General features: G+C 45.9%; 1 protein-coding gene across 3 annotated transcripts in view; it reads left to right on the top strand.

The window, feature by feature from the left end:
• The window catches only part of POLDIP3 (DNA polymerase delta interacting protein 3), a 29,661-nt gene extending 8,938 nt beyond the window's left edge, over positions 1 to 20,723 (top strand). The window contains exons 2-9 of one of the 3 annotated variants that reach the window (XM_004321355.3): positions 1,669 to 2,059; positions 2,820 to 2,906; positions 4,161 to 4,256; positions 6,014 to 6,193; positions 6,754 to 6,831; positions 9,663 to 9,792; positions 10,858 to 10,924; positions 11,939 to 20,723. In XM_004321355.3, coding sequence (XP_004321403.1) covers positions 1,669 to 2,059; positions 2,820 to 2,906; positions 4,161 to 4,256; positions 6,014 to 6,193; positions 6,754 to 6,831; positions 9,663 to 9,792; positions 10,858 to 10,924; positions 11,939 to 12,116 — 1,207 coding nt within the window. In that variant the 3' untranslated portion in view covers positions 12,117 to 20,723. The remainder of the gene's footprint in view (positions 1 to 1,668; positions 2,060 to 2,819; positions 2,907 to 4,160; positions 4,257 to 6,013; positions 6,194 to 6,753; positions 6,832 to 9,662; positions 9,793 to 10,857; positions 10,925 to 11,938) is intronic. The other 2 variants (XM_004321356.4, XM_019944314.3) reach the window with 2 other exon arrangements.
• The last annotated feature ends 3,890 nt before the right edge of the window (positions 20,724 to 24,613 follow it).

Consider the following 24,613-nt stretch of genomic DNA (forward strand, 5'->3'; position numbering starts at 1 on the left):
TCCCAAAGAGGAGGCGTAGGAGTTGGTGTCCCCAGGCAGGGCACCTGCCACAGGACTGTTTGTGTGGCTGGAAGCCTTATGGTGGGGTGGGCAGAAGCCCACAGATCCCAGAGAGGACTTCCAGGATTGGACTAGAAGCGTCTTCTGTTTCCTCGCAAGCCATTAGAAGAGCCAACGAAGGAGCCCCAGAAGAGAATGGGACTTGTTTTATGGAGTTTCGTTCCTTTCCAGTTTTAACAGTTTCTGGATTGACATTTTTGTTGTTGCAGACTGTGATAAGTATATATTTGGTCTTTGTCCTGGCACACAGTTTCTAAAACCCTTGGAATTTCCTGAGTGATAAGGGTGATAGGAGCATCTTTTGTTCTAATGAGGCAGCTCTTGGTAGGCCCCTAGGGAGCTTCAGGACAGGGGCTGGTCACCAGAAAGACCTAGGCATGATTAGCCTGTTGGAACTTGCAGCTCCACCCCACTCCCTACCCTGGACCTCCAGGTAGAAAAGAGGGGCTAGAGATTGAGCTTATCATCAGTAGCCAGTGATTTGATCAATTATGGTAAAGGAACCTCCATAGAAACCCCTATACAATTGAGTTTGGAGAAACTTTGGGTTGGTGAACACATCCATGTGCCAGGAGGGTGGTGTTGCCATACCCTTTCTCTGTACTTTGCCTTACACATATCTTCTCTTTGGCTGTTCTTGAATTGTATCCTTTGTAATAAACTGGTAATAATAAGTAAACTGTTTCCCTCAGTCCTGTAAGGTATTCTAGCAAATTATGTAACTTGAGGAGGGGGGGTCGTGTGAACCCTCCATTTATAGCCCGTCGATCAGATGAACAGGAAGCCCAGGACTTGGAATTGACCTCTGACTTGAGGGCAGTCTTGTGGGACTGAGCCTTTAACCTGTGGAGTCTGTGCCAACTCTAGGTAGTTAGTGTCAGAATTGAGCTGTCAGACACCCAGTTGGTGTCTAGAGACTTAGAGAATTAGTTGGCGTGAGGAAAAAACCTACACATTTGGAGTCAGAGTATTGTGAATAGAAACAGTTCAGAGTGATTATTTTTCTGTCTACCAAGTCTTTATATCTTAGTCTGTTAGTCCTCTGGCTCCAAGCCAGACCCATGTGTTGGCTTTCTTGGTCCCAGCCCAGTGGGGATATCTGCCTGCCCTGGAGGCAGGAGGCTGCCAGAGGCCAGCTGGGCACCCTCCGTTAATCACTCAAGCTCTCTAAGCCTGTTTCTTCTGCTGTAAAATGGGCATAATAATGCCTGCTTCACAGGGTGCTGAGAGTGCTGATTGAGAGCAAGGATGTGGAAGCACTTTGGAAACTGAAGTTGCTCTTCAAGTGTGTGGGGTTTTGATATCTGGGAAATATTTTTTGTGGTATTGTTTGGCGGTGTCTATCATACTGTCTAAAAACACCTGGTCTGGGAGCAAAAACAGTCTTACCTAGTGATAGAAACCAGCAGGCCCTCCCTCCTAACGTTGTTTACAGTGCAGAGTTAAAAGTCATAAAACTATGGAAGTCTCTATTCATTGTTTCCTCTGACAGGGAGCAGCTTTCTGGTTTCTCCAGGACTTTCTTTGTTTCCGGTATTACCATGGCTCTACTTCCACAGCCTGCTGTTGATATCCAGATCCTCTTAATGTTGCAGTTTTTATTTGCAGGCTCAATGCCAGACCAGGAGTTGGAGGTGTCCGATCTCGTGTTGGGATCCAACAGAGCCTTCTCGGCCAGCCAGCACGCACAGCCACCTTCCAGCAGAGATTTGATGCTCGGCAGAAGATTGGCCTCTCAGATGCCCGGCTCAAGCTGGGAGTCAAGGATGCCCGGGAAAAGCTTTTGCAGAAAGATGCCAGGTTCCGGATCAAAGGGAAAGTGCAAGATGCCAGAGAGATGCTGAATTCCCGCAAGCAGCAGAGCACGGTGCCCCAGAAGCCCCACCAGGTGGCTGATGCCCGGGAGAAGATCAGCTTGAAGCGGAATTCCCCTGCTGCCTTCATGAGCCCACCCATTGGGACAGTGACTCCTGCTCTGAAGCTCACTAAAACCATCCAGGTAGGTTGTGGCTCCTGTCACAGATTCCTGGAAACCAGTAACAGCTGTAGTTTCAGGCCAAGGACCAGGAGTGTTTAGGCAAAGTGACAATTCCCCCAGCTGTTTGTGTAGTAACCATATGAGGTAGGCAAGATATCATCTCACTTTTCTGTAAAAGAAAAGGGTGGGGGGTAGTCCAGAGAAATTAAGTGATTTTCTAAGTGAGATAGTAGTAGAGGGAAGTGAGAGGAAAGGACAAAACATTGACTGAGCTCGTGCTATGTAGCAGGTACTTAACATGTATTCCTCACTGCAACCATGGATTATTACCCCAGTTTTATAAAAGAAGAATCTAAGTCTCAGAGATGTGAGTAATTGTGCACAGTTACACAACCGGTCAGTGGGAGGGAGGACCAGGATAGAAGCCCAATCAGACCTGGCTCTTAGTGCAGGGTCTTGGCCACTTGCACAGCCGCTGCCCCAAAGGGAATGGAAACAATATCATTTAATCTTCTCAGCATCTTTGGTAAAAGGAACAGCAGCAGCAGTGAACATTTATTAAGCCAGGTTCATTGAGCCCTGCAAATGCATTGTCACATGATCTCTGGGATGATGAGTCTTCCTGTCGCTTTCCTGCTTTGGGCATAAGGCGGTCTTGTAGGGCCTTTTACCACAGACCAAAACTGAGTGCCCACCATATTTTAAGTTAAGTGATCCTCTACTCATATAGAGAACACATGCAGGCCCTGTGGGATGAATTGTGACCACTGGGTATTTCTAGGTTCCACAGCAGAAGGCCATGGCACCAACTCATGCCCATCCTGCTGGAATGAAGATCAACGTCGTCAATAACCACCAGGCCAAACAGGTGGACTGTGTGTGTGTGTATACACACGTGTGTGGTTTTGTTTGTTTGTTTAAATTTTTTAATATTTATTTATTTATTTTGCCTGTGCTGGGTCTTAGTTGCAGCATGCGGAGTTCTTAGTTGCGATGTGCAGACTCTTAGTTGCGGCACGCAGACTTCTTAGTTGCGGCACGCATGCAGGATCTAGCTTTCCGACCAGGGATCAAACCCAGACCCCCTGCATTGGGAGTACGGAGTCTTACCCACTGGACCACCAGTGAAGTCCCCCACACTTGCGTGTTTTGATGTGGCCTTCCAAGTGGATTAACTGAGGCCTGGCCCAAGGTTCCAATTTGAAGAGTTGGAGGAGGGATTAATTACATTTGACACTTTTTGCAGTGTATGAGTTTTAAAAAGAAATTTCTTAAATGCATAGGGAGAGAGAGGCAAATTGAAATTTTTTTTATTTTTATTTTTTTTATAAAAGTAGTATGTGCTTATACAGAAATTTTGCAAAACAGAGAAAGGTTAAGGAAGGGGATAAAAAAGTCCTCATGCTCTGGCTCTCTACAGCCAGCCCCTGTTGAAATTCTGCCCTGGTTCCTTCCTGTGGGGGGGGGGGGGGGGGGTGTGTGTGTGTGTGTGTGTGTGTGTGTGTGTGTGTGTGTGTGTGTGTGTGTGTGTGTGTGTGTGATTATTATTTATTTAATGCATAGTTGTAGTTGTGATTATGTTATTATCCAGTTTCATGTTGTTTGTTTTCACTTTATAACTCAAGCGTTTTTCTGTTTCACATTTACTGTAAACATTTTAATAACTGCTTGATCCATTGAGTTGACATTCGAGTTTATTTCAACCATTTTCCTGTAATTTCCACTGTTAGAAATCCTTCTATGAACATCTTGGAGGAAAAAAGCTTTTTCTAGAGTTTGGGTTTATTTCTATAGGCCAGATTGCCTGGCACAGACTTTGTAAGCCAAAGGATATAAACAGACATTTTAGGGGCCCTTGATAGGTAACTACAAGGTACCCACTTGTAGAAAGGTACTTCTGATGTAACTGGAATTGCAGCACTTTCATTGCGCCCTTGGGGGCAGGGAGGCAGCCTGCCAGGACTTGAGCCCCAGTCTCCCAGACCAGTTTCCCCAGGCACTCCCCCTGCACCCACTTCTCTCCCCACCTCACTTACTCCAGCCCTCATCTCCCTGTTGTCCTTACTCCAAATGTCTGTTGAGAGCCTGCATACCACGTTAGCTTATATTTCTTTATTTTCAGAATTTATATGACCTGGATGAAGATGATGATGTTATAGCTCCCATTCCTAGTAAACAGATGAAATTTGCAGCCTCAGGCAGCTTTCTCCACCACGTGGTATGACATCTTACCTTCTTCCTACACTCTGGGTGTGTCTGATCAGGTTCATGGGAGAGGTGGTGGAGAGTAGGGCCTTTCAATTCAGAAATATTTCTTCATTTGGGTCATGAGATTATCAAAACCGGAACTAGTCCAACCCCTGGCTTCTATAAATGCTGAGACCAGCAGCACGTCCACTGACTTGTTCAAGATCCCACAGATAGTGAAGTGCAGAGCTGCAGCTCCCAATTGCTGTGTCTGAGTCACTGCAGGGGAAATATAAGTGATCCCACAGGACAGAATCACATTTTATTTCCTTTGTGGCAGGACATTCTGCCTGGTCCCCTTCCTTCCATGGTCAGCAGCTCTGGCTCCATTCTTGAGTCTGGATTCCCTTGGCAGTGTGTTAGCAAGAATAAACTGAGCCTTGCCTGAAGGCTCCACCAGGTGCAGCCTGCATGCAGGGAAAGCTCGATGGACTAGGATGCTGATGCAGAGAAGGAAAGAAAGTAGTTCCTCGGAATATCAGGGACCTCTGAACATCACGCTCAGCTCAGTGCATGCGGCCAGATTACACATAGGGAGGCAAGTGGGTGCCCAAGCTAAGTGCCTTTGTTTGGTCTTCAGAGACCCAAAGACTCAGTTTTGGTCACTGCACTGAATATGTGGACTAATTTCCTGGTTACCGTTGAAGCTCTTAATGTGATGTGTGAAGCTGAATGATGCCAGTTTGTTACAAAGGGGCTGGGCCTTTCCTAACTCAGTTAGTGGCTAACCCTAATTGGAAAAAACCCTGTGTTTATATTAACTTATTTAAGACTTCCTTTCCTTCCCTCCCTGTGAGATGGGTACTATTATTACCCCTATTTTACGGATGAGGAATTAGGCACAGAGAGGTGAAATAAATCTGCTCAGCTTGTAAGTAGTGGATCAAGGATTTAAGCCTAAGCAGTCTGGCTCCCAGGCTATGTGTTTAACCACTACACTCACTGGCTCTTGAGATTCAGAAAACAGCTTGAGAAATGTGGGATCCAGCATGAATCTAGATTCACCTGGATTGGCAGAAGCTGGTGAATTGACCCTGTCCCATCATCTGCCTGTCTGGCTGCTGCATTCCTCCTTTTTCCTACGACAAGACCACCTGCCACTTCTGCCTCATGCATTTTTTTTTCCTCAGACACATTAAAACCAGGGAGTTCACTGGTTTATATTTCCAAGGGATCACATCCGCACTTAGGGGTAACAGGGGAATGAGGGATGGAGCTGTTTCTGCTGCTTTGCACATGCTGACTCTGCCAGCATGTCCCTGACAGTCTGGGAGCTGAGGAGGCAGGGCTACACATTGTTCCTCTGTGCAGAACAGGGACCAAAAAGCTGGGAGTCCAGGCCTTCTTAAGAGTGAGTTCCTATTCCCAGCCAGCCCATAGTGATAGAAGCGTATCTAGGAGTGAACCTGACCCCGAGTTTTTGGCCTCTTAACTCCAAATTGTAGGGTTTTTATAAAGTCTAAACGGTATGGGTGAGCCTGTGGCTCCTGTTCAGGACTGCGTGGAAGCTTCTTGGAAAGGGCTTCCCACACTGGAAAGTGGCTTCTGTGAACACACGTGCAGGCCGTTTTTCTCTCCTCCTGCCCCTTCCCTGGCAGCTGGCACCTTTCTGGCTTTAGATCGATAATGGAACTGGGAGGTGGGAGGCCTTGAGATACTGGGGGTTGTCAGCCCCTTGGGGTGTCTGGGTCCCTAGCTTTTCAGATTCCTCTCTTCCTCTTTGTTTAGGCTGGGGTGAGCAGTTCCAAGCTTTCCATGTCCAAGGCCCTTCCTCTCACCAAAGTGGTTCAGAATGATGCATACACAGCTCCTGCTCTCCCCTCCTCTGTTCGAACAAAAGCCTTGACCAACATGTCCCGGACGTTAGTGAACAAGGAGGATCCCCCCAAAGAGCTGCCGCCTGCTGAGGTGAGGTGAAGGTGAAGGAGAGGAAGTGACCACACTAGTTGAGAGTTAGCCTGTGCTGGGTGGGCAGTGTGCTGTGTGCATCCGGTTGGGTCCTCATAGTGCCTTTGAGGTGGGCGTTGCCACCCCCGTTTTACAAATGAGCAAACCAAGATCCAGTGGCCCCTGCCCTCAGAGAGCTCACAGGCAAATAGGGAAAACAGAGCTGCAGACAGAGCACTGTGCCTGGTGATACAACAGAGGGCTGCCAGGAGCACTGAGGAAAGAGCATCTAATTCAACTGAACAGATACAGGAAGGCTTTAAAGAGAAAGCGCCATCTGAGCCGGGCGGGTCGTGAAACGTGAATGGCCTTCCAGGCAGAGGCTCGGCCCGAAAGGGCCCGGCGTATTTGGGAGATGATGAGAGGTTCCATTCCCTGGCATAGGGTGAGGGGGGCATGATTAGAGGGGCCCAATTGTGACAGGCTCTCCATGGGGGTTTCCTCTGGGCCTTCCTGGTCGTTTGCCTGAAGTGAGCTCTGCTGTTCACTGACTTCTGGTAACGTTCTTTTGTCTGTGGCAGCCTGTCCTCAGCCCTTTGGAAGGCACCAAGATGACCGTGAATAATCTGCACCCTCGAGTCACCGAGGAGGACATTGTTGTGAGTACTGTGGCCTGCCAGAAGTTCAAATCTCAAGCCACTTCTGTTTCAAGGGTCCCCAAGAGCACCCCCCGGTTAGCTGATTGTCTAAGAGGACTCACAGGACTTAGCATAGAGTTGTATCAGGGCTAAGATTCATTACAGGAACAAAGCAAAATTAACAGAGGGAAAATATTCGTGGGGCAAAGGCTGGAGAAAAGCACACTCAAACTTCTGGAGTCCTCTCCCATTGGAGCCACACAGGATACACTTTATTCCCCCAGCGGTTGGTTGTAATGACATGTGTGAAACCAGGGAAGCTCATTAGAGACTCAGTGCCCAGGGTTTTTATCAGGGACGAGTCATGTAGGCACCCTCTGCCTAGCACCAAAATTCCAGACTCAGAAGGAAAGCAAGTGTTTAGCATAAACTGTATTGTCGGCACAAACAATTTAGGCTCAGTGCGCCACTCTTATCAGTTAGGGTTATGGGAGCCCTCCCAGAATCTTAAGTTCCCAGATGCCAGCCAAGGGCCAGCCTTGGAAGCAGACCTTCCAAAGGAGAGCAGTCAGGCCAGGTATGTGAACCCTTTTCCTCACAGCTTCTAAACCAGAGCCAGGGGAATTCCCTGGTGGTCCGGTGGTTAGGACTCGGCACTTTCACTGCCGGGGCCTGGGTTCAATCCCTGGTCGGGGAACTAAGATCCTGTAAGCCATGCAGTGTGGCCCCCCCCCCCCCCAAAAAAAACCTAAACAAAAACAGAGCCAGGTGCCCAACCTAAATCTCAGGGCCATGGAATTGTACTAGAATGGGATCATTTAGTCCCACTGTGCAAAATCCAGTGGTTCATATTTTCCTCAGTCTTTGGAATTTCTTCCTCCTTTAGGGGTTTTCATGATAGCTCCAAAGTAAAAGGGATGAAATGGACTGGTGTTACCTAGTGGTTGGCCCCTCTGGATTGCGCTTCTGGTCCATCCTGTCCCACCCTTGGCAGTCATGGGCAAAACCCAATTCAGGTACCTAGTGAAGGGTGGCCCAGACTTAGCCAGGACTTTTCTTTTCTTTTTTTTTTTTTCATCTATATTGGAGTATAATTGCTTTACAATGGTGTGTTAGTTTCTGCTTTATAACAAAGTGAATCAGTTATACATATACATATGTTCCCATATCTCTTCCCTCTTGTGTCTCCCTCTCTCGCACCCTCCCTATCCCACCCCTCCAGGCCGTCACAAAGCACCAAGCTGATCTCCCTGTGCTATGCGGCTGCTTCCCACTAGCTATCTATTTTACGTTTGGTAGTGTATATATGTCCATGCCTCTCTCTCTCGCTTTGTCACAGCTTACCCTTCCCCCCTCCCCATATCCTCAAGTCCATTCTCTAGTAGGTCTGTGTCTTTATTCCTGTCTTACCCCTAGGTTATTCATGACATTTTTTTTCCTTAAATTCCATATATATGTGTTAGCATACGGTATTTCTCTTTCAGCCAGGACTTTTCAACCTCATTTTCATTCAGGCACCAATAAGACTGTTAAAGAACCCAGGCACCAATAAGACTGTTAAAGAACCCAGGTGCCCTTTTTACTCAACTGATAGATCACAGAATGAATGCAGCTGGACTCCAGCCTCTCCCTGCAGCTGAGTCCCAGGTTCTGTAACAGCCCACACTGGCCGCCACGTTTGTTAATGGTTTTAATTGTGAAATGTGAGTGCTGGGTGATCACTTTGTGAACAGTGCACATGAGAATAGAAATTGTTGCCTACTTTGTATAAGACTTGACAAATTAGAAAGAAAGCAATTTTTTCCTGATTATAAAAGTAATAATAGCTTTTATTTATTGAGTTAATTATAGCTATTATTATTTATATACTTACTGTGTGGCAGGCATTTTGTATGCAGGATCTTTGAAATTACAGAGGAATGAAAAACGAATTACCTGTAATGATTACTACTCATAGTAAACTGCCAATAATCATAGTGAACTGCCAATAATAGTCATCCTCACCTCTTTTCTACCCAAATAGGTAATGTTAAAAGAAAAACTAATAAAGTTAGAATCACACTTAGTATTCAGTTCCGTATCTTGGTTTTGATATGTAGCATTTTCCCTTTTATCATTAGAAACAAATCATTTCAACGACCTTTTCGTAAATCTTCTTTTTGTCCCTATAACCAACTTGTGAAGGCAGTTGCAGGTGAAGAAATGGCTTGGGTGCTAGTTGGCCTTTGCAGTCTGTATCCATATTGGGTTCCCTCTCTGGCCTCAGTCTGTGAAATGAGGAGGGATTGGAGTTGGAATAAATGATGATGATGACACAAGTGTACAAAGCACTGCCTTGAAAATGATTTCAGTTGAAACCCCTCAATCTAGCCAAACCAGGATGATTGGTCACCCTGTATAGAACTCCAGAATTTGTGTTTCTAACTGATTCCCAGATGATATATTAGCCACTGTCTTTGATGAGCCTATATGTCTGTCCATTCTCATTACAGACACTCTTGACAGAAATTCCATATTCCATAACTATTACCCTTGTTGAGGAAGTGGGCACTGAGGCAGGAGGACTTTGGGGGTGACTTGGAGTCACAGGGACTCCAAGGCTTGTAAGCCTAGACTCAGTTCTCACTGCCAGAACAGCTCTTCCCCTCATCTGGTCCCAGGTTGAGGCCTGTGGATGTCCCAGGACCACCTAAAATGGAGCCTCCCTGAAATCTTGGCTGCTGGGCATGTTCAGTCAGAGTGCGGCCACCAGTCAACCCAGAGCCCTGTCTGGAGTGTGTGAATGGCAGGCTGGAAGGATGACTGCCCAAAATTCTCCCTCAACCCTAACTAACCCCTCTTGTTCTTCACAGGAGCTTTTTTGTGTTTGTGGAGCCCTGAAGCGAGCTCGGCTGGTCCATCCTGGGGTAGCAGAGGTGGTCTTCGTGAAGAAGGACGATGCCATCACTGCATATAAGAAGTATAACAACCGGTGTCTGGATGGTAAGTCAGGGAGAAAGCAGCCACCTCACCTTGCTGCTCCTCACTGCTCACAGCAGGCCTTCCTCTGAGATGGGTGGTTTGACCTCCTGGTGCATTAAACCCTCCGGGCCCACCTGTGTACTAAGAGCAAGCAGAGATGTTATGTTTTTAATTGAAGTATAGTTGAATTACAATGTTAGTTTCAGATGTACTGCACAGTGATTCAGAGATAGATACACACACACACACACACACACACACACACATTCTTTTTCAGATTCTTTTCCCATATAGGTCATTACAAAATATTGAGTATAGTGCTATACAGTAGATCCTTGTTGGTTATCTCAGCCTCTGCTTTTTCATTGGATTATTTAATCTGTTTACACTTTATGTGGCTTTCTTTTGAATTATATGAAAATCTAGTGCAGCATTTTAGTTCTTTTAATGATTTTTTTCCACTATATTTTTTGAGTCACTTTCTTAATGGTTGCTCAAGGGTTTACAGTATACATTGTAGGTTATCAGAATCTATTTCAGGTTAGTATTAACGCAGTTGCAGTGAGATTTAGAAATATTACTCCTATAGGGCTCTATTCCCTCTTCCCCTTTTTTTGTGCTGTTACTGTTACACTTATCACATGCTATATAAAGTGGGAATCCAGTCCTTGTAAGGTTAATCCTTCATGGACAAAGTAGACATCTGAACATAGACTTTGAATCTTTTTTTCACTTAATTTTATACCGTAAGCATTTTCCCTTACTACTTGTTTCACAAACAAGTTTGGATTGCTTCATGCTGAGTCCACTTTTTCCCTTACTTTGACTCTGATCTCCTGCATGAAGCCAGTTCTGTTGCCACTTGGCTTCTTGGTGCCATCATTGGCAAGGTTTCATGGACCTCATAACCCTGGGGTTTTCTTAGTCTCTGGCTTTGCCAAAACCTGACAGCCCCATCCCTAGCTGTGCAGCCAGAGCTGCCAGTGGTGTATGCTTTGACTCCTGGTAATGAAAATGGCAGTCCATGTCCTTTTGTGTGAGGAGCTGAAGTCCCATGGCAGAGCCTTTTCTTTTTTGGTTTTTCAGGGCAACCAATGAAATGCAACCTCCACATGAATGGGAATGTTATCACCTCAGACCAGCCCATCCTGCTGTAAGTTCCAAAGGTGGGGTGCTGGGGACCAAGTGGAGCTTTTCTGCTTGCCTACTCTGCATGATCATCTCTCTGTTCGGAGGGGTAAACTGCCTGTATCACAGCTCCATTCCATTTCCTCTGCTCTGATAGCAGGCAGCCAATCAGGAAGCTTAAATTTGTACAAAGTAGCTTGTTACATCATTTCTGCAGGGGATTGACCCCACAGGGGCTAACATTAAGACCTCGTTCCCAGCCTTATAATTTAGAAACACCTGAGAAGAAAGTGGCGAGCAGGCCAGTTGTGTCCCTCTTTGCACAACTGTGTGTGCGTTGTCCGGGTGAGCGGAAAACCCTGCCTCCTCATGATTGACTCTGGGGGGCAGTGCTGGGTGCTACCCCTTGTTTTGTTACATACCCAGGCATACATTGCCTGGTCTAGGACTGAGGACTTTTTGAAGCCTGAGATGCAGAAAATGTCTAGACTGACATTCAGAAGGAAGTCCTTTTGTAGACAAGGATACACAGACCCAGGGAGAATGTTAACCTTGCCAAGGTGGGAGGGGTAGTGTGGGGCAGGCCTGAAATAGACTTTGAAATACCGAAAGACGGCACTTTGAACCCTGGATATTGCGTCGTGTGACTTACATAAGTTTCTTAAACGGTGTTCCAGGATTAAGTTGTATTCTGAAAAATGTGCGTTTTATGACCTAGTGAGTTTGGGAACCACTGGGCTAAACCCAGTTAAATCTATAAGACTTCTCAGAATGTGTAATATGCCGATGTGTGTTTGACCATCCCTGAGGGACATGCAGTGTTTCCTAAACTTAAAACCCCAGATCATAGCAGACTGCATCTCAATTGTCTCATCAGCAAATTTAAAAAATGATAGGTTTGCTGTAAGAAATGGAGTAAAAGGGTACAGAAAGCATTATGTTTGGTGCTCAGCTTTTGAGAGATCCTCAGCTAACAGTGGGAACGCTCTCTACGTACGGGAAACCCACAAGGACTTTGACTTTTCTCTGCTCTCTACAGACGGCTGAGCGACAGCCCCTCAGTGAAAAAGGAGAGTGAGCTGCCTCGCAGGGTGAATTCTGCCGCCTCATCCAACCCTCCTGCCGAAGTGGACCCTGACACCATCCTGAAGGCACTTTTCAAGTCCTCAGGGGCCTCTGTGACCACACAGCCCACAGAATTCAAAATCAAACTTTGAGCTGGGGAGCGAGACAGCCAGAAGCGGGGGCAGAGGAGGGTGGCTCTGTTTCCCAAAACAAAGCTTGTGACCTATGGGCCATTGGACTGGAGGCCCCTGAGCGTGGGAAGGGTCGCCGGGGGTAGAGAGCTTCCTCACTGGATGGTACCCGCCTTTCTGTGTTGTGTTCTACCCCGTGCTCTTCTGTATGTTAACATTTCCTGTAGTATGTCTCTTCTCTCTCCACCTCATCACCAAGGTAAGCTTGTGTTGCTCAGAGTGTCTCCCCCTAAACTCAGCCCTAAATTGTTTTTTTCTATCTGGAAATGGTGCCCTGAATTCTCTGGGTGGCCTTCTTGAGGCCCAATGGAATGCAGGCCAGGGGCTGTTTGAAGGACACTGCTCTTTCTTCAGGGGTGAGGGTTTGACTCCCCTTTCTCTTTTTTAAACTTTTCGAAGTGGGGAATGGAAGCCCCTGCCATCCTAATAGGAACCAGGTCAGCTCAAGATCTCTGCCACTCACTCTCCTGGTCAGTGGAGGTGGCCTAGGTGGGGATCAGGTCACAGGCCCCTTGTCCTCTCACCGCAGTTGGCTCCAGACCAGTGTGTCTGGAGAGGACCCTGTGGCAAGGGCAGGGTGAGACTTGCTTCGCTAGGAAGAGTGCACCGCTGGCTCTTGGTTTGGGGGACCTGTACTGTCTCTGTCAACCTAGAGTAAATTCTTGAGTTCACACTCCCCTCTTCCCTTGAATTGTGCCGAGTGCCCCACCCCAGCTCTCTTGGCCTTCTGGGTGTCACTGCTGGGAGGGGCTTTCATCATTAGCCTGCCATTTCTCACGCAGTACAGCATTGTCACACCCTGGTTTTGGTGCAAATGCCAGCTCTCTGCTAGTTGGGTGTTTCAAAGGGTCTGCCTCCTGTTCTGTGACTCTGGGTCTGGGGGGTTATTTGAATAGGAGTTGTTGACTTACTGCTAGATTTTTTTTTCTGGCCTTAGGTACAGGAACAGGACAATAGTTAGGGATGCTGAGAGGCGGCATATATCCAGCAGCCACCAGGGGGCACTGCTCCACTGTTGTGAGGGACCCACCCTGATGGGAGGGTATTTTCCTGCCTTGGCAGTAGGGGTAGGGGAGATGGGTGGTGGGGAGGGAGGTGAAAGAGCAAAGCAGCCTTTCCAGGCAAGCTGGTGAGTTGTTCCCTCAGTATGGTTCCAGGCATTTGGGGCAAAACTGTAGAACCTGGGGTAGCCCCAGAATATACCAGCACAGCATCGCTCCAGTGACATTCATTCTCAGTTTCCTGCCGGTTTGTTGGGACTGTAAAGGGAAGCCAGCCTAGCAGAGCTGGCATGTTTTGGGGGGCGGGATTCTGGGAGGGCTACAGATCAGTAGCAGGTGGTATGGAAGGCACAAGCCTAGAAAGTATAAACGGGACCTGAGACACTAAGGATCTCTCATGACCTACTTGGGGCCAGTCCAGTGAAGAAAAACCTGGAAACTCATGTTTCCACAGAGTTAAATCTGTCAAGCAGGGGGGACCCAGGGTTTGAACCGAGCTCAGTCCTCCAGGTCTGAGGTTGCCCAGGCCTGGGAAGCCCGAGGAATCTGCCTGTTGCTGCTCCACTTTCTAGTACTTTAAAGAAGGCTGCTTTCGTTCCCTTCTCCCTCTTTGAATGGGTGCAAACTTAGTTCTCTTCAGCAGCTGGGAGACACGCCTCCTACACTTTCCCCTCCTTGGCCCCAGAGAATGTCCATAAGACACTAGGACCTGGTTTCGCAGGTACTGGAGACAGATCACTGCGTGGACTCTGCTTTCGGGAGGGACGGTACGTATCCCGACTGCATGGCTTTATCCTCCTGTCTCCCTTCCAGTACCATGCCAGGCTGCTCTGCTTATCACAGGGTTTCAGTGAGCCCACTTGCAGCTGCCTGGCCATCTGGGCCCTGTCCTCTGGCTGGCCATATGGTACATTGCAGGGCAGAGCCTGTTTGCCCCCCTGTTCTACAGGATGGCATCGTGGGAAACAGAAGGTGGTAGGCCAATCCTTGTGTCCTTCACCTCCCACCCCCCTGCATTCCCCATCTGTGTCTCTTTTGTTCAAAAGGAGAGGAAGAGGCATTAAGGGATGGAGGAGACTGTGTTATCCATTTCTGAATAAACATTTGTTATTCCTACTTTAGAGCTGTCATTTCTGAAAAGATTATGCTAAGAGGCCTCATGGAATTTGGCACAAGGAAACGAGGATTTACCTCTGCTTTACGGCTCACCAGCTATGACCTTGGGACAGTTGTTCCCAGGACTCACTGAACTGCAGTCTCCGCAGCTGAGAGAATGTGAGCATCAGTGTATTGGAAGCACCTGGCAGAGGAACTCGGTACCTTCTGGGCCTAAAGTGCCTCACTGTGTATTAAGCATGGTCAGCTCCAACATAGTAAGGTCTGTTCATAGGGAACAGGGGAGCCTTTGCCTTGAAGTTACACTTACGGGTGAAATTTACTTCTTAGATCAACTATGCATTAGAAAAAAAGAAATTATACACACAAAATTTATCATCTTAACTATGTTTAAGTGTACAGTTCAGTGGTATTAAATACATTCACATTGCTGTACAGCCATCACCACCATCCACCTCCAGAGCTTTTTCATCTTGTAGGAGCTGAAATTCTCCCTTTAACACCAGCTCCTCATTCCTCTCCTGAGATCCTCCCCTGCCCCTGGCAACTACTATTCTATTTTCTGTCTTTATGATTTTGACTACTCATGTAAGTGGAGTCAGACAGTATTTGTCGTCTTGTGACTGGCTAATTTCACTTAGCATAATGTCCTTAAGGTTCATCCATGTTGTAGCATGTGTCAATTTCCTTTTTAAGGTTGAGTAATATTCCACTGTATGTATATACCACATTTTGCTTATCCATTCATCTGTTGGGCACTTGGGTTGCTTCCATGTTTTAGCTGTTGTGAATAATACTATGAACATGGGTGTACAAATATCTCTTCAAAACCTTCAAGACCCTGCTTTCAATTCTTTGGCTATATACCCAGAAGTGGAATTGCTGGATCATGTGGCAGTTCTATTTTTAATATTTTGAAGAATCACCATTCTGATTTACACAGTGGCTGCACCATTTTACATTCTTATATGGGAAGATGGGATGGAAGTACTTATCCGTATCCTTTCCACTAAATACAGCCCTGGATATTTTATATAAAACAAACATAAGACTGGAAGGTGGAGAGAAGAAAGACTGGCTGGGGACCTTGGGACCCAGTGAACGACTGGCATTGAGTTCCCTGGGTTTTCTTTTTGCTTCATACAAGCCAAGCTGGGTGCTAGAGAAGCAGACCAACAACCAAAAAACCCAGGTGAGGACCGGAAAGGGGTTAGCTTAACAAGACGGAAAGAAAACTCCAGTGAAACACCACAGGAAGAACTGCAGCCCCACCTTCACCAGTAAATGCCAAGTTGGGTCCTAGACTTCCAATCCTTGCTAGGCTGTACTGGGGGCACCCCCAAATCTCTGCAGGGCTGGAGTCAAGAGAAGGCCGGATAGGGAGCTGGGACTTTAAGTTGATGTCCGTGGAGGCCACGGGAGGAGAAATGGGGCACCCCAGCCCCTCCCAACCAGGGTTTTAGTAGAGGTGTGGTTCGATGATGGAGCTCACTGCCACCCACACCTGGCAGTAATGAAGCAGTGCCTTTTCATGCCCGTCAGAGGAGGTGTGCTGTAGGAAGATTTAAATAAGATCCAGAGTCTTCTTAACATAATACCCAAAATGTCCATGTTTCAGTCAAAAGTCACTCATACCAAAGATCAGGAAAATCACACCCTGAAGGAGAAAAGACAATGGTCATCGACACCACGATGACAGAGATGTTAGAATTATTGACAGGGATTTAAAAGTGGCCATCATAAATGTGTTGATGAGCAATTAACACTGCAACAAGTCTCAGCAAGGAAATAGAAAATGTAAAGAACCATTTAAAGTCAAAAAATACAGGGCTTCCCTGGTGGCGCAGTGGTTAAGAATCCGCCTGCCAATGCAGGGGACACGGGTACGAGCCCTGGTCTGGGAAGATCCCACATGCTGCAGAGCAACTAAGCCCGTGCACCACAACTACTGAGCCTGCGCTCTAGAGCCTGCGAGCCACAACTACTGAGCCCACGTGCCACAACTACTGAAGGCTGCGCACCTAGAGTCTCTGCTCCACAACAAGAGAAGCCACCATAATGAGAAGCCTGCACACCGCAACGAAGAGTAGTCCCTGCTCGCGGCAACTAGAGAAAGCCTGTGTGCAGCAACAAAGACCCAACACAGCCAAAAATAAATAAAAATTTTAAATGTATTTAAAAAAAAAAAACAGGGAATGCCCTGGAGGTCCAGTGGTTAGGACTTAGCTCTCTCACTGCTGGGGCTGTGGGTTTTATCACTGGTCAGGGAACTAGGATCCCACAAGCTGTGCGGTGCAGCCAAATAAAGTTGAAAAATACAATTACCGCCCCCCCCAAATGGAGAAGAATCAGTGAACTTGAAGTTAAAACAATAGAAACTACCCAACTTGAACAGCAGAGAAAATAGACTTAAAAAATAATAATGAAGGACTATGGGGATCTATGGTACTAAAACAAAAAGTCTAAAGTCTGTGTCATCAGAGTCCCAGAAGGAGAAAAGTAAGGGTGGGACTGAAAAGCAGTTGAAGAAATAATGGCTGTCAGGAGTTCCCTGGTGGCCTAGTGGTTAGGATTCTGGGCTTTCACTGCTGTGGTCTGGGTTCAATTCCTGGTTGGGGAGCTAAGATCTCACAAGCCATGTGGCATGGCAAAAAAAAAAAAAACAAAGAAAGAATGGCTGCAAGCTTCCCAGCAATGGCAAAAGATGAAAACCTGCATGGGACTTCCCTGGCAGTGGTTAGGACTCCACGCTTCCAAGGCAGGGGGCGTGGGTTCAATCTCTGGTTAGGGAATAAGATGCCACATGTCGCGCAGCATGGCCAAAAGATTAAAAAAAGAAAAAATACCCCTGCAAATTCAGAGAAGCCTAAACAAGGTAAACCTAACGAAATGCACACCAAGACACATCACAGCTAAACTGAAAACTAAAGAGAATCTCAAAAGCAGCAAAAGAGAAATGATATCTTACCTATAAAGGGACAGGAGATTCCTCATCAGAAAACATGAGGCCAGAAGGAAGTGGCACACTTCAAGTAGTGAAAGAAAAGTATCGTCAACTGAGAATTCTATATCAAGTGAAAAATATCCTTCAGAACGTAGAGGGGACTTAGACATTCTTAGATGTAGGAAAACTAGGAGAATTTGTTGCCAGCAGTCCTACCCTAAAAGAATGGCTAGGGCTTCCCTGGTGGCGCAGTGGTTGAGAACCTGCCTGCCAATGTAGGGGACACGGGTTCAAGCCCTGGTCCGGGAGGGTCCCACATGCCACGGAGCAGCTAAGCTCGTGCGCCACAACTGCTGAGCCTGTGCTCTAGAGCCCACGTCTCAACTACTGAAGCCCATGAGCCACAACTACTGAGCCCACGAGCCACAACTGCTGAAGCCTGCATGCCTAGAGCCCATGCTCCGCAACGGGAGAAGCCACCACAATGAGAAGCCCGTGTGCTGCAACAAAGAGTAGCCCCCACTCGTGACAACTAGAGAAAGCACGTGCGCAGCAATGAAGACCCAACACAGCCAAAAAGAGCTCTGAACATAAAGGAGAAAATAAGAAAACTTGGAGCATCAAAAAGGAAGGAAGAAGGAACAGCAGAAATAGTGAAACTTGGGTAAATATTTTCCTTCTTTTATGTTTTCTAAATTATGGTTGATGGTTGAAGCAAAAATTATAAAATTGATGTTCTCAATGTATGTAAAGGAAATATTTAAAACAATTACTTTATAAATGGGAAAGTACTAAGGGATATCAAGAGAAGGAAGGTTTCTACACTTAGAAATGTCAACAACATTGATAAAATGTCAACAGTATACTGTGGTAACTTATGTGTATTTAATGTAATTCTTAGAACAACTTCTAAAAAAAGATAATACACCCCAAAACACTATAGATAAATCAAAATGGAATTCAAAAAAAAAATTCAAGTAACCCACAGGAAGGCAGAAAAAAGAAAAGAACAGAAAACAAAAAAGATGGGAGACTCAAGCCCTAACATCACTAATTCTATTAAGTGCAAGTGGTCTAAATATATCTATTGAAAGACAGAGATTGGCAAAGTGGATGAAAAAGTGTGACTTAACTACATGCTATCTACAAGAAACTCACTTCAAATATAACTATAAGGTTGAAAGTAAAAGGATAGAAAAATATATCATGCAAACAATCAAAAAAGTAGGTAATCGATACACTTGCAATGAAAAATCTAAAAATCACAAGAAAATAAACAATTCCACTTAGCATAGAATCAAAAAGAATAAACTACTTATACATAAATGTAACAAGTGTTAGAATACTTATACATAAATATAACAAGGGTTAAACGCATAGTCTGAAAACTATAAAACATATTTTTAAAGAATTTAAAGGGACCCTGAGTAGCCAAAAGAGTCTTGAAAAAGAATTGAAGGACTCACACTTCCTGAAGGACTCACACTTCCTGATTTCAAAATTTAAGTACAAAGCTATCAAGACAGTGTGGTAATGGGACTTCCCTGGTGGTCCAGTGGTTAAGACTCCACACTACCAATGCAGGGGATGTAGGTTTGATCCCTAGTCGGGGAACTAAGATCCCACGTGCCGTGTGGCGTGGCCCAAAAAAAAAACCCCAACTATTAAAGTATAGAAAGTCTTGAAAACGGAAGAAAATTCTTTTTTAAAAAAAATTTATTTTATTTATTTATTTTTGGCTGTGTTGGGTCTTCGTTGCGGTGCATGGGCTTCTCACTGAGGTGGCTTCTCTTGTTGCAGAGCACAGGCTTTAGGCACGCGGGCTCAGTAGTTGTGGTTCACGGGCTCTAGAGTGCAGGCTCAGTAGTTGTGACGCACGGGCCCAGCCGCTCCGCGGCATGTGGGATCTTCCCGGACCAGGGCTCGAACCCATGTCCCCTGCATTGGCAGGCGGATTCTTAACCACTGAGCCACCAGGGAAGCCCAAGAGAAAATTAAAAAAAAAAATAGTATGGTACTAGTATAAGAATAGACATATAGATCAATGGAATGCAGTGGAGAGTCCAAAAGTAAGCCTCACATATCCGATAAATTAATTTTTTTTTTGGCTGCGTCCGGTGGCTTGCAGGATTTTAGTTCCCCGACCAGGGGTCGAACCCGTGCCCCATGTAGTGGAAGCGTGGAGTCCTAACCACTGGACCACCAGGGAATTCCCCTGGTCAATCAATTTTTGACAAGGGTGCCAAGACAATTCAGTGAGGAAAAAGAATAGTCTTTTCAACAATGGTGCAGACAACTGGATATCCACAAAAAATAAATTTCATCAAAATTTTAAAATCTGTGCTTTAAAGGACACCTTTGACAAAGTGAAAAGACAACTCAGGAGATAGGAGAAGATGTTTGCAAATCATATATCTGATGAGGGAATTGTATTCAGAAAAGATGAATAACGGAAGCTCAGCAATAAAAGGACTGGGATTTCCCTGGTGGTCCAGTGGTTAAGACTCTGTGCTCCCAATGCAGGGGGCCCAGGTTTGATCCCTGGTCAGGGAACTATATCCCGCGTGCTGCAGCCAAGACCCAGCACAGCCAAATAAATAAATATATAGTTTAAAAAATAAAAATAAAAGGACAAATAACCTCCCAAAATGAGCAAAGGATTTGAATAGACATTTCTGAAAAGAAAAAAAAAAAAAAAGATACACAAATGGCCAACAAGCACATGAAAAGATGCTCAAACCCATTAGTCATTAGGGAAATTAAATCAAACTCCAGTAAGATACCACTTCAGTACAGTACCTTCCAGTAAGATACTTCTAATGAAAGATAGATAATAACAAGTCATGGTAAGGATGTGGAGAACTTGGAAACCTCATACATTGCTGGTGGGATTTTAAAATGGGACAGTCACTTTGGAAAACAGTCTGGCTGTTCCTCAAAAAGTTAAACATAGAGTTACCATATAACCAAGAAATTCCACTCCTAGATATATACCCAACAGAAATTAAAACATGTCTGCACAAAACTTGTACATGAATATTCATAGCAACATTATTCATAACAGCCAAAAGTAGGAACACCCATATGTCCATTGACAGATGAATGGATAAAGAAAATGTGGTATATACATACAATGAAATATTATTCAGCCTTAAAAAGACAGGAACTTCTGATACATGCTACAACATTAATTAACCTTGAAAACATGGCAAGTGAAATAAGATGCATGAAATAAGATGAAATAAGGTACTTATATGAAGTACCTAATGTAGTCAAACTCATAGAAACAGAAAGTAGAATAGTGGTTAACAGGGGCTGGGAAAAGGGGAAAGCGGGTACAGACGTTAAATTTGGGAGAGTGAGAAAGTTCTGGAGGTGGACAATGGGGACAGTTGCACGACAATGTGAATGTACCAAATGCCACTACATTGTGCACTTAAAAGTGATTAAAATGGTAAGTTTTATGTTTATTTTACCACAATTTTAAATAAAGGAATGAAGTACTGATACATGCTGCAACATGGATGAACCTTGAAAAAATTATGCTAAGCAAAGGAAGCCAGTCACAAAAGACCACATATTGTACGTTTCCATATATATGAAATGTCCAGAATAAACAAGTCCACAGCGACTAGTGGTTACCAGGGGCTGAAGGCAGAAGGAGAAGACTGGGTGGCTGGTAATGAATATGGGGTTTCTTTTTAGGATTCTCAACATGTTCTAGAATTAGATAGCAGTGATGGTGGCACAACCTCGTGAATATACTAAAACCCACCGAATTACATACTTTGAAACAGCGAGTTTTATGGTATGTGAATTATATCTCAATAAAGCTGTTATGAAAAACGTAGTGACTTAAAACAGCAAGAATAATTTATGTTCTCAGTATTCTGCTACTTGGGCAGGGCTTAGCAGGGATGACTCGTCTCTCCGCCACATGGTGTTAGTGGGGTTCACTCCTACAGCTTCATTCCATCAGTACAGCTGGGGCTAGAACAACTGATACAACTTAATTCACACGACTCAGCTGGCGGCCTCCCTCTCTCCATGTGGTCTCTCTCTCTCAGAAGTCTAGGTCAAGTTTCTTTATATGGCTAGATTCCAGGAGGTTGGAGGCTATAAACTTAAATCCTGGGCTTGAAAACCCCAGTATATGACTTCTGTCACAATCTGTTGGTCAAAGCAAGTCACAAGACTGGCCAGATTCAAGTGGGGACATAGCCTCCAGCTCTTGATGAAAGGAGTGGCAGGTATTTGCAGGGGTGGGAGGAATTGTTGGCAGCCATCTTTAGAAAAAATCTCCCAGAGATCATATGAAGCTGAAAAAATAGGACCTTTGCTTCCAGCAATAAGCAGAACTAAGTTACATGGAAAACCTTCTCCTTACAAAACACCTAGAAACTCTTCATATAACAACCTTCCTTTCAGTGCTGTACACCTGTGAAAATAAGGAATATCTCCAGGCACAAAAATGAAGAATCTAGATATTGGAATGTTAAGTTAGCAGTGAAGCTATAGCTACGCTACAGGTATTTGTTGATACAGGGACTTAAATACTGGATTTCAAAGGCTAAAGAGGGAAGAGGAGACAAAGCTATCAGTCTACTCAAGGTGGAGTGTTGGAACTTACAGCCATGCACTGAATTCCCTAGTGGTGTCTCCTGGGATCACCTACCAAATAAACTACTTGCGCCTGAATCCTTGTTCCAAGGTCTGCTTCTGGGAGAACCCACTCTAGAACAATTGGTACCAGAAGGGAGTCTAAGAAATAGATACTCAGAATTAGATTCTGGAATTGGAAGGCTCAACAGCTAGATGGCAACAAAGATCCAGTTGGTGACAGTAACTGGAGTAGGTATTATGGTGGATTAAAGATAGCTGCAAATTATTTGACACTCTTCCCTTCAAGGGGTGGGGTCTGTGCCCCTCCTGAATCTGAGTAGGCTCTGTAACTGTTTTGACCAGACATGACTCAGCCAGCTTCTGGCCCCAGACTTTGAAACGTTGGCCACTTCCCCACTTCCTACCCCCGGAACACCCTCTGGTGGCCTTGAGCCACCACGTATGAAGACTCACTACTGAGACCATATATTGGGAAAGCCATGGGTAGGTGCTCTAGCTGACAGTCCCACGTGAGCCCAGCCTTCCAGCCATCCCTGCTAAGATGCCACATATGTGTGAACCTGACTTGGCCCCTTCAGACCAGACCATATGCAAACTGAATGACCTCAGTCAATGCTATATGGAGCAAAGGAATCACCTGGCCCAAATTCCTAACCCACAAAATCATGAGAGGTAATAAAACAGCTATTGTTTTGAGCAGTTAAGTTGTGGGGAAATTTGTTATGCAGCAACAGCTAGCTGAAACTTGTTGTGATAACACTTGGCATGCTGAATCTCATAATTACTAAGACTCATCTCTTCTGCCCTGGGATGGGGCACATTGGGGAAGGGGGTACACTGGCTTAGGTAATGTCTCTAACATTTGAGATACATGGGGCAATGGTAATTTATATGGAAAGTGAACTTGATTATTATTAAGTGGCAATGATGTGCTGAGGGAGAAAATAACAGGCTCAGGACAGACATTTATCAATCCATGGCCCAGTGTGAAAGCCAGGAGGTTTCAATATCAGTGTTTAAAGACTCTTGTCTACTGCAGCCTGTACTGGTGAAGGCCCAGAACCTGCCTGAGAAGAGTGGAGTTCTGAAGCAGGCCAAAAAGATGACTCTGCTAAAGCCTGTGCTCCAGTCATGGTCACAGAAGGGAAGGAGTGGGACACTGAAACCTAGCAGGGGGACATCTGGTAGATGGGCTTAAGGATCTTGAACCCCAGATTCCCATTAACCCCCTGAGCCAGTAGAAGTGGCCCATTCCCTCTTGCTTAAGAATAGCAGCCTCTTACCTGGAGACCACGCAAAGTCCCCCCTGTGATGGTTAATTCTTTTTTTTTTTTTTCCCATGAGGCTTGCGGGACCTCAGTTCCCTGACCTGGGACCAAACCTGGATCCCAGCAATGAAAGCCCAGAATCCCAACCACTAGGCCAGCAGGGAGCTCCCTGTGATTGTTGATTCTGTCTGGCAGCTTGACAGGGATAAGGGAGCCCAGATAACTGGTAAACAAATTCTTTCTGGGTGTGTCTGTGAGGGTGTGTCCAGTATAGATCAGCATTTGAATTGGTAGCCTGGATAAGACATGGCCCTCACCAGTGTGGGTGGGCATCACCTAGTCTTTTGGGGGCCCAAACAGAACAAAAAGACAAAGGAAGGGTAAATTGGCTCCCTTTGCTTGAGCTGGGACATCCATCTTCTTCTGCCCTCAGACATCCGCGCTTCTGGTTCTCAGACCTCCACACACAGACTTAACCAAACCACCAGCTTGCAGACAGCCGATCATGGAGCTTCTTGGCCTCCATAATCACATGAGCCAATTTTTATAATAAATCTCTTCTATCTATCTATCTATCTATCTATCTATCTATCTATGTATCTATCTCTATATCTTACTGGTTCTTGTTCTCTGGAGAGCCCTAATACACCCCCTAAGGTAGAAGCCTTGAAGCAATGCTTTCCCTCCTCAAGATCTGCTCCCTAAATTCCCTCTTTGCTTCTGGACCAATAATTATGATCGCGTCTCCCCACAGCCCAGCTGGGGAAGTCCTGCCCCTGCCATGAGAGAACTGAGATGATTCCCCACACTGGCTGCAGAAACTGGCCGAGATGTGCCAGCAGAACAAGACCATGTCCAAGGTGGGTCTTGAGGGCTCCGGTGGGAAGAGAGCAGAATATTAGGTTGGGTGAGGGAGGGTTCACAGACATGGAGCCACTCCCCCGAGGCTCAGGATGTGATCTGGCAAGAGCCCTGGAGCCAGTCCTGATATGCCACTGAGATGGCTCCTTGAAGTGTGGAAGAAATGGTGGCCCCACTAAATAAGAGGGAGGTAACAGGACGATCTTGGCAGGGTATTGAGAAGGGACCAAAAGGCTCAGAGGTGGACGTAAGACCAGAGAACCCAGCTGGCTGCATGCTCAGAGGGCCCACAGGAGCTGCCTTCACTCAAGCACAAGGGATGCACGAGTGAGGATCACTGATGCCACAGGGGGCTCGGGCGGCTGCCTCTGAGGCCAGAGGGGTGGACAGTACCTTGGAGCTGGGCTCCCAGAGGTCAGTGGGGATGACAGGATTCCAGAGAGCAGAGGCTGGGGTTGATGTAACTACCAGAACGGGAGCAAGGCCAAGCGGCAGCCAGGGAGCGTGGGCCTGCAGGGTTCTGTGCTGATGGCTCCCAGACCATGGTATTCCCAGGGACTATGGCAACCATGATATTTCTTGACTTTTATCATCAAAGAAAGAAGGAAAACAAGTAAACAGGAGGCTAACGCCAGCTGCTAATGG

Source organism: Tursiops truncatus, chromosome 11, assembly GCF_011762595.2.
Source record: "Tursiops truncatus isolate mTurTru1 chromosome 11, mTurTru1.mat.Y, whole genome shotgun sequence".
Classification (NCBI taxonomy): domain Eukaryota; kingdom Metazoa; phylum Chordata; class Mammalia; order Artiodactyla; family Delphinidae; genus Tursiops; species Tursiops truncatus.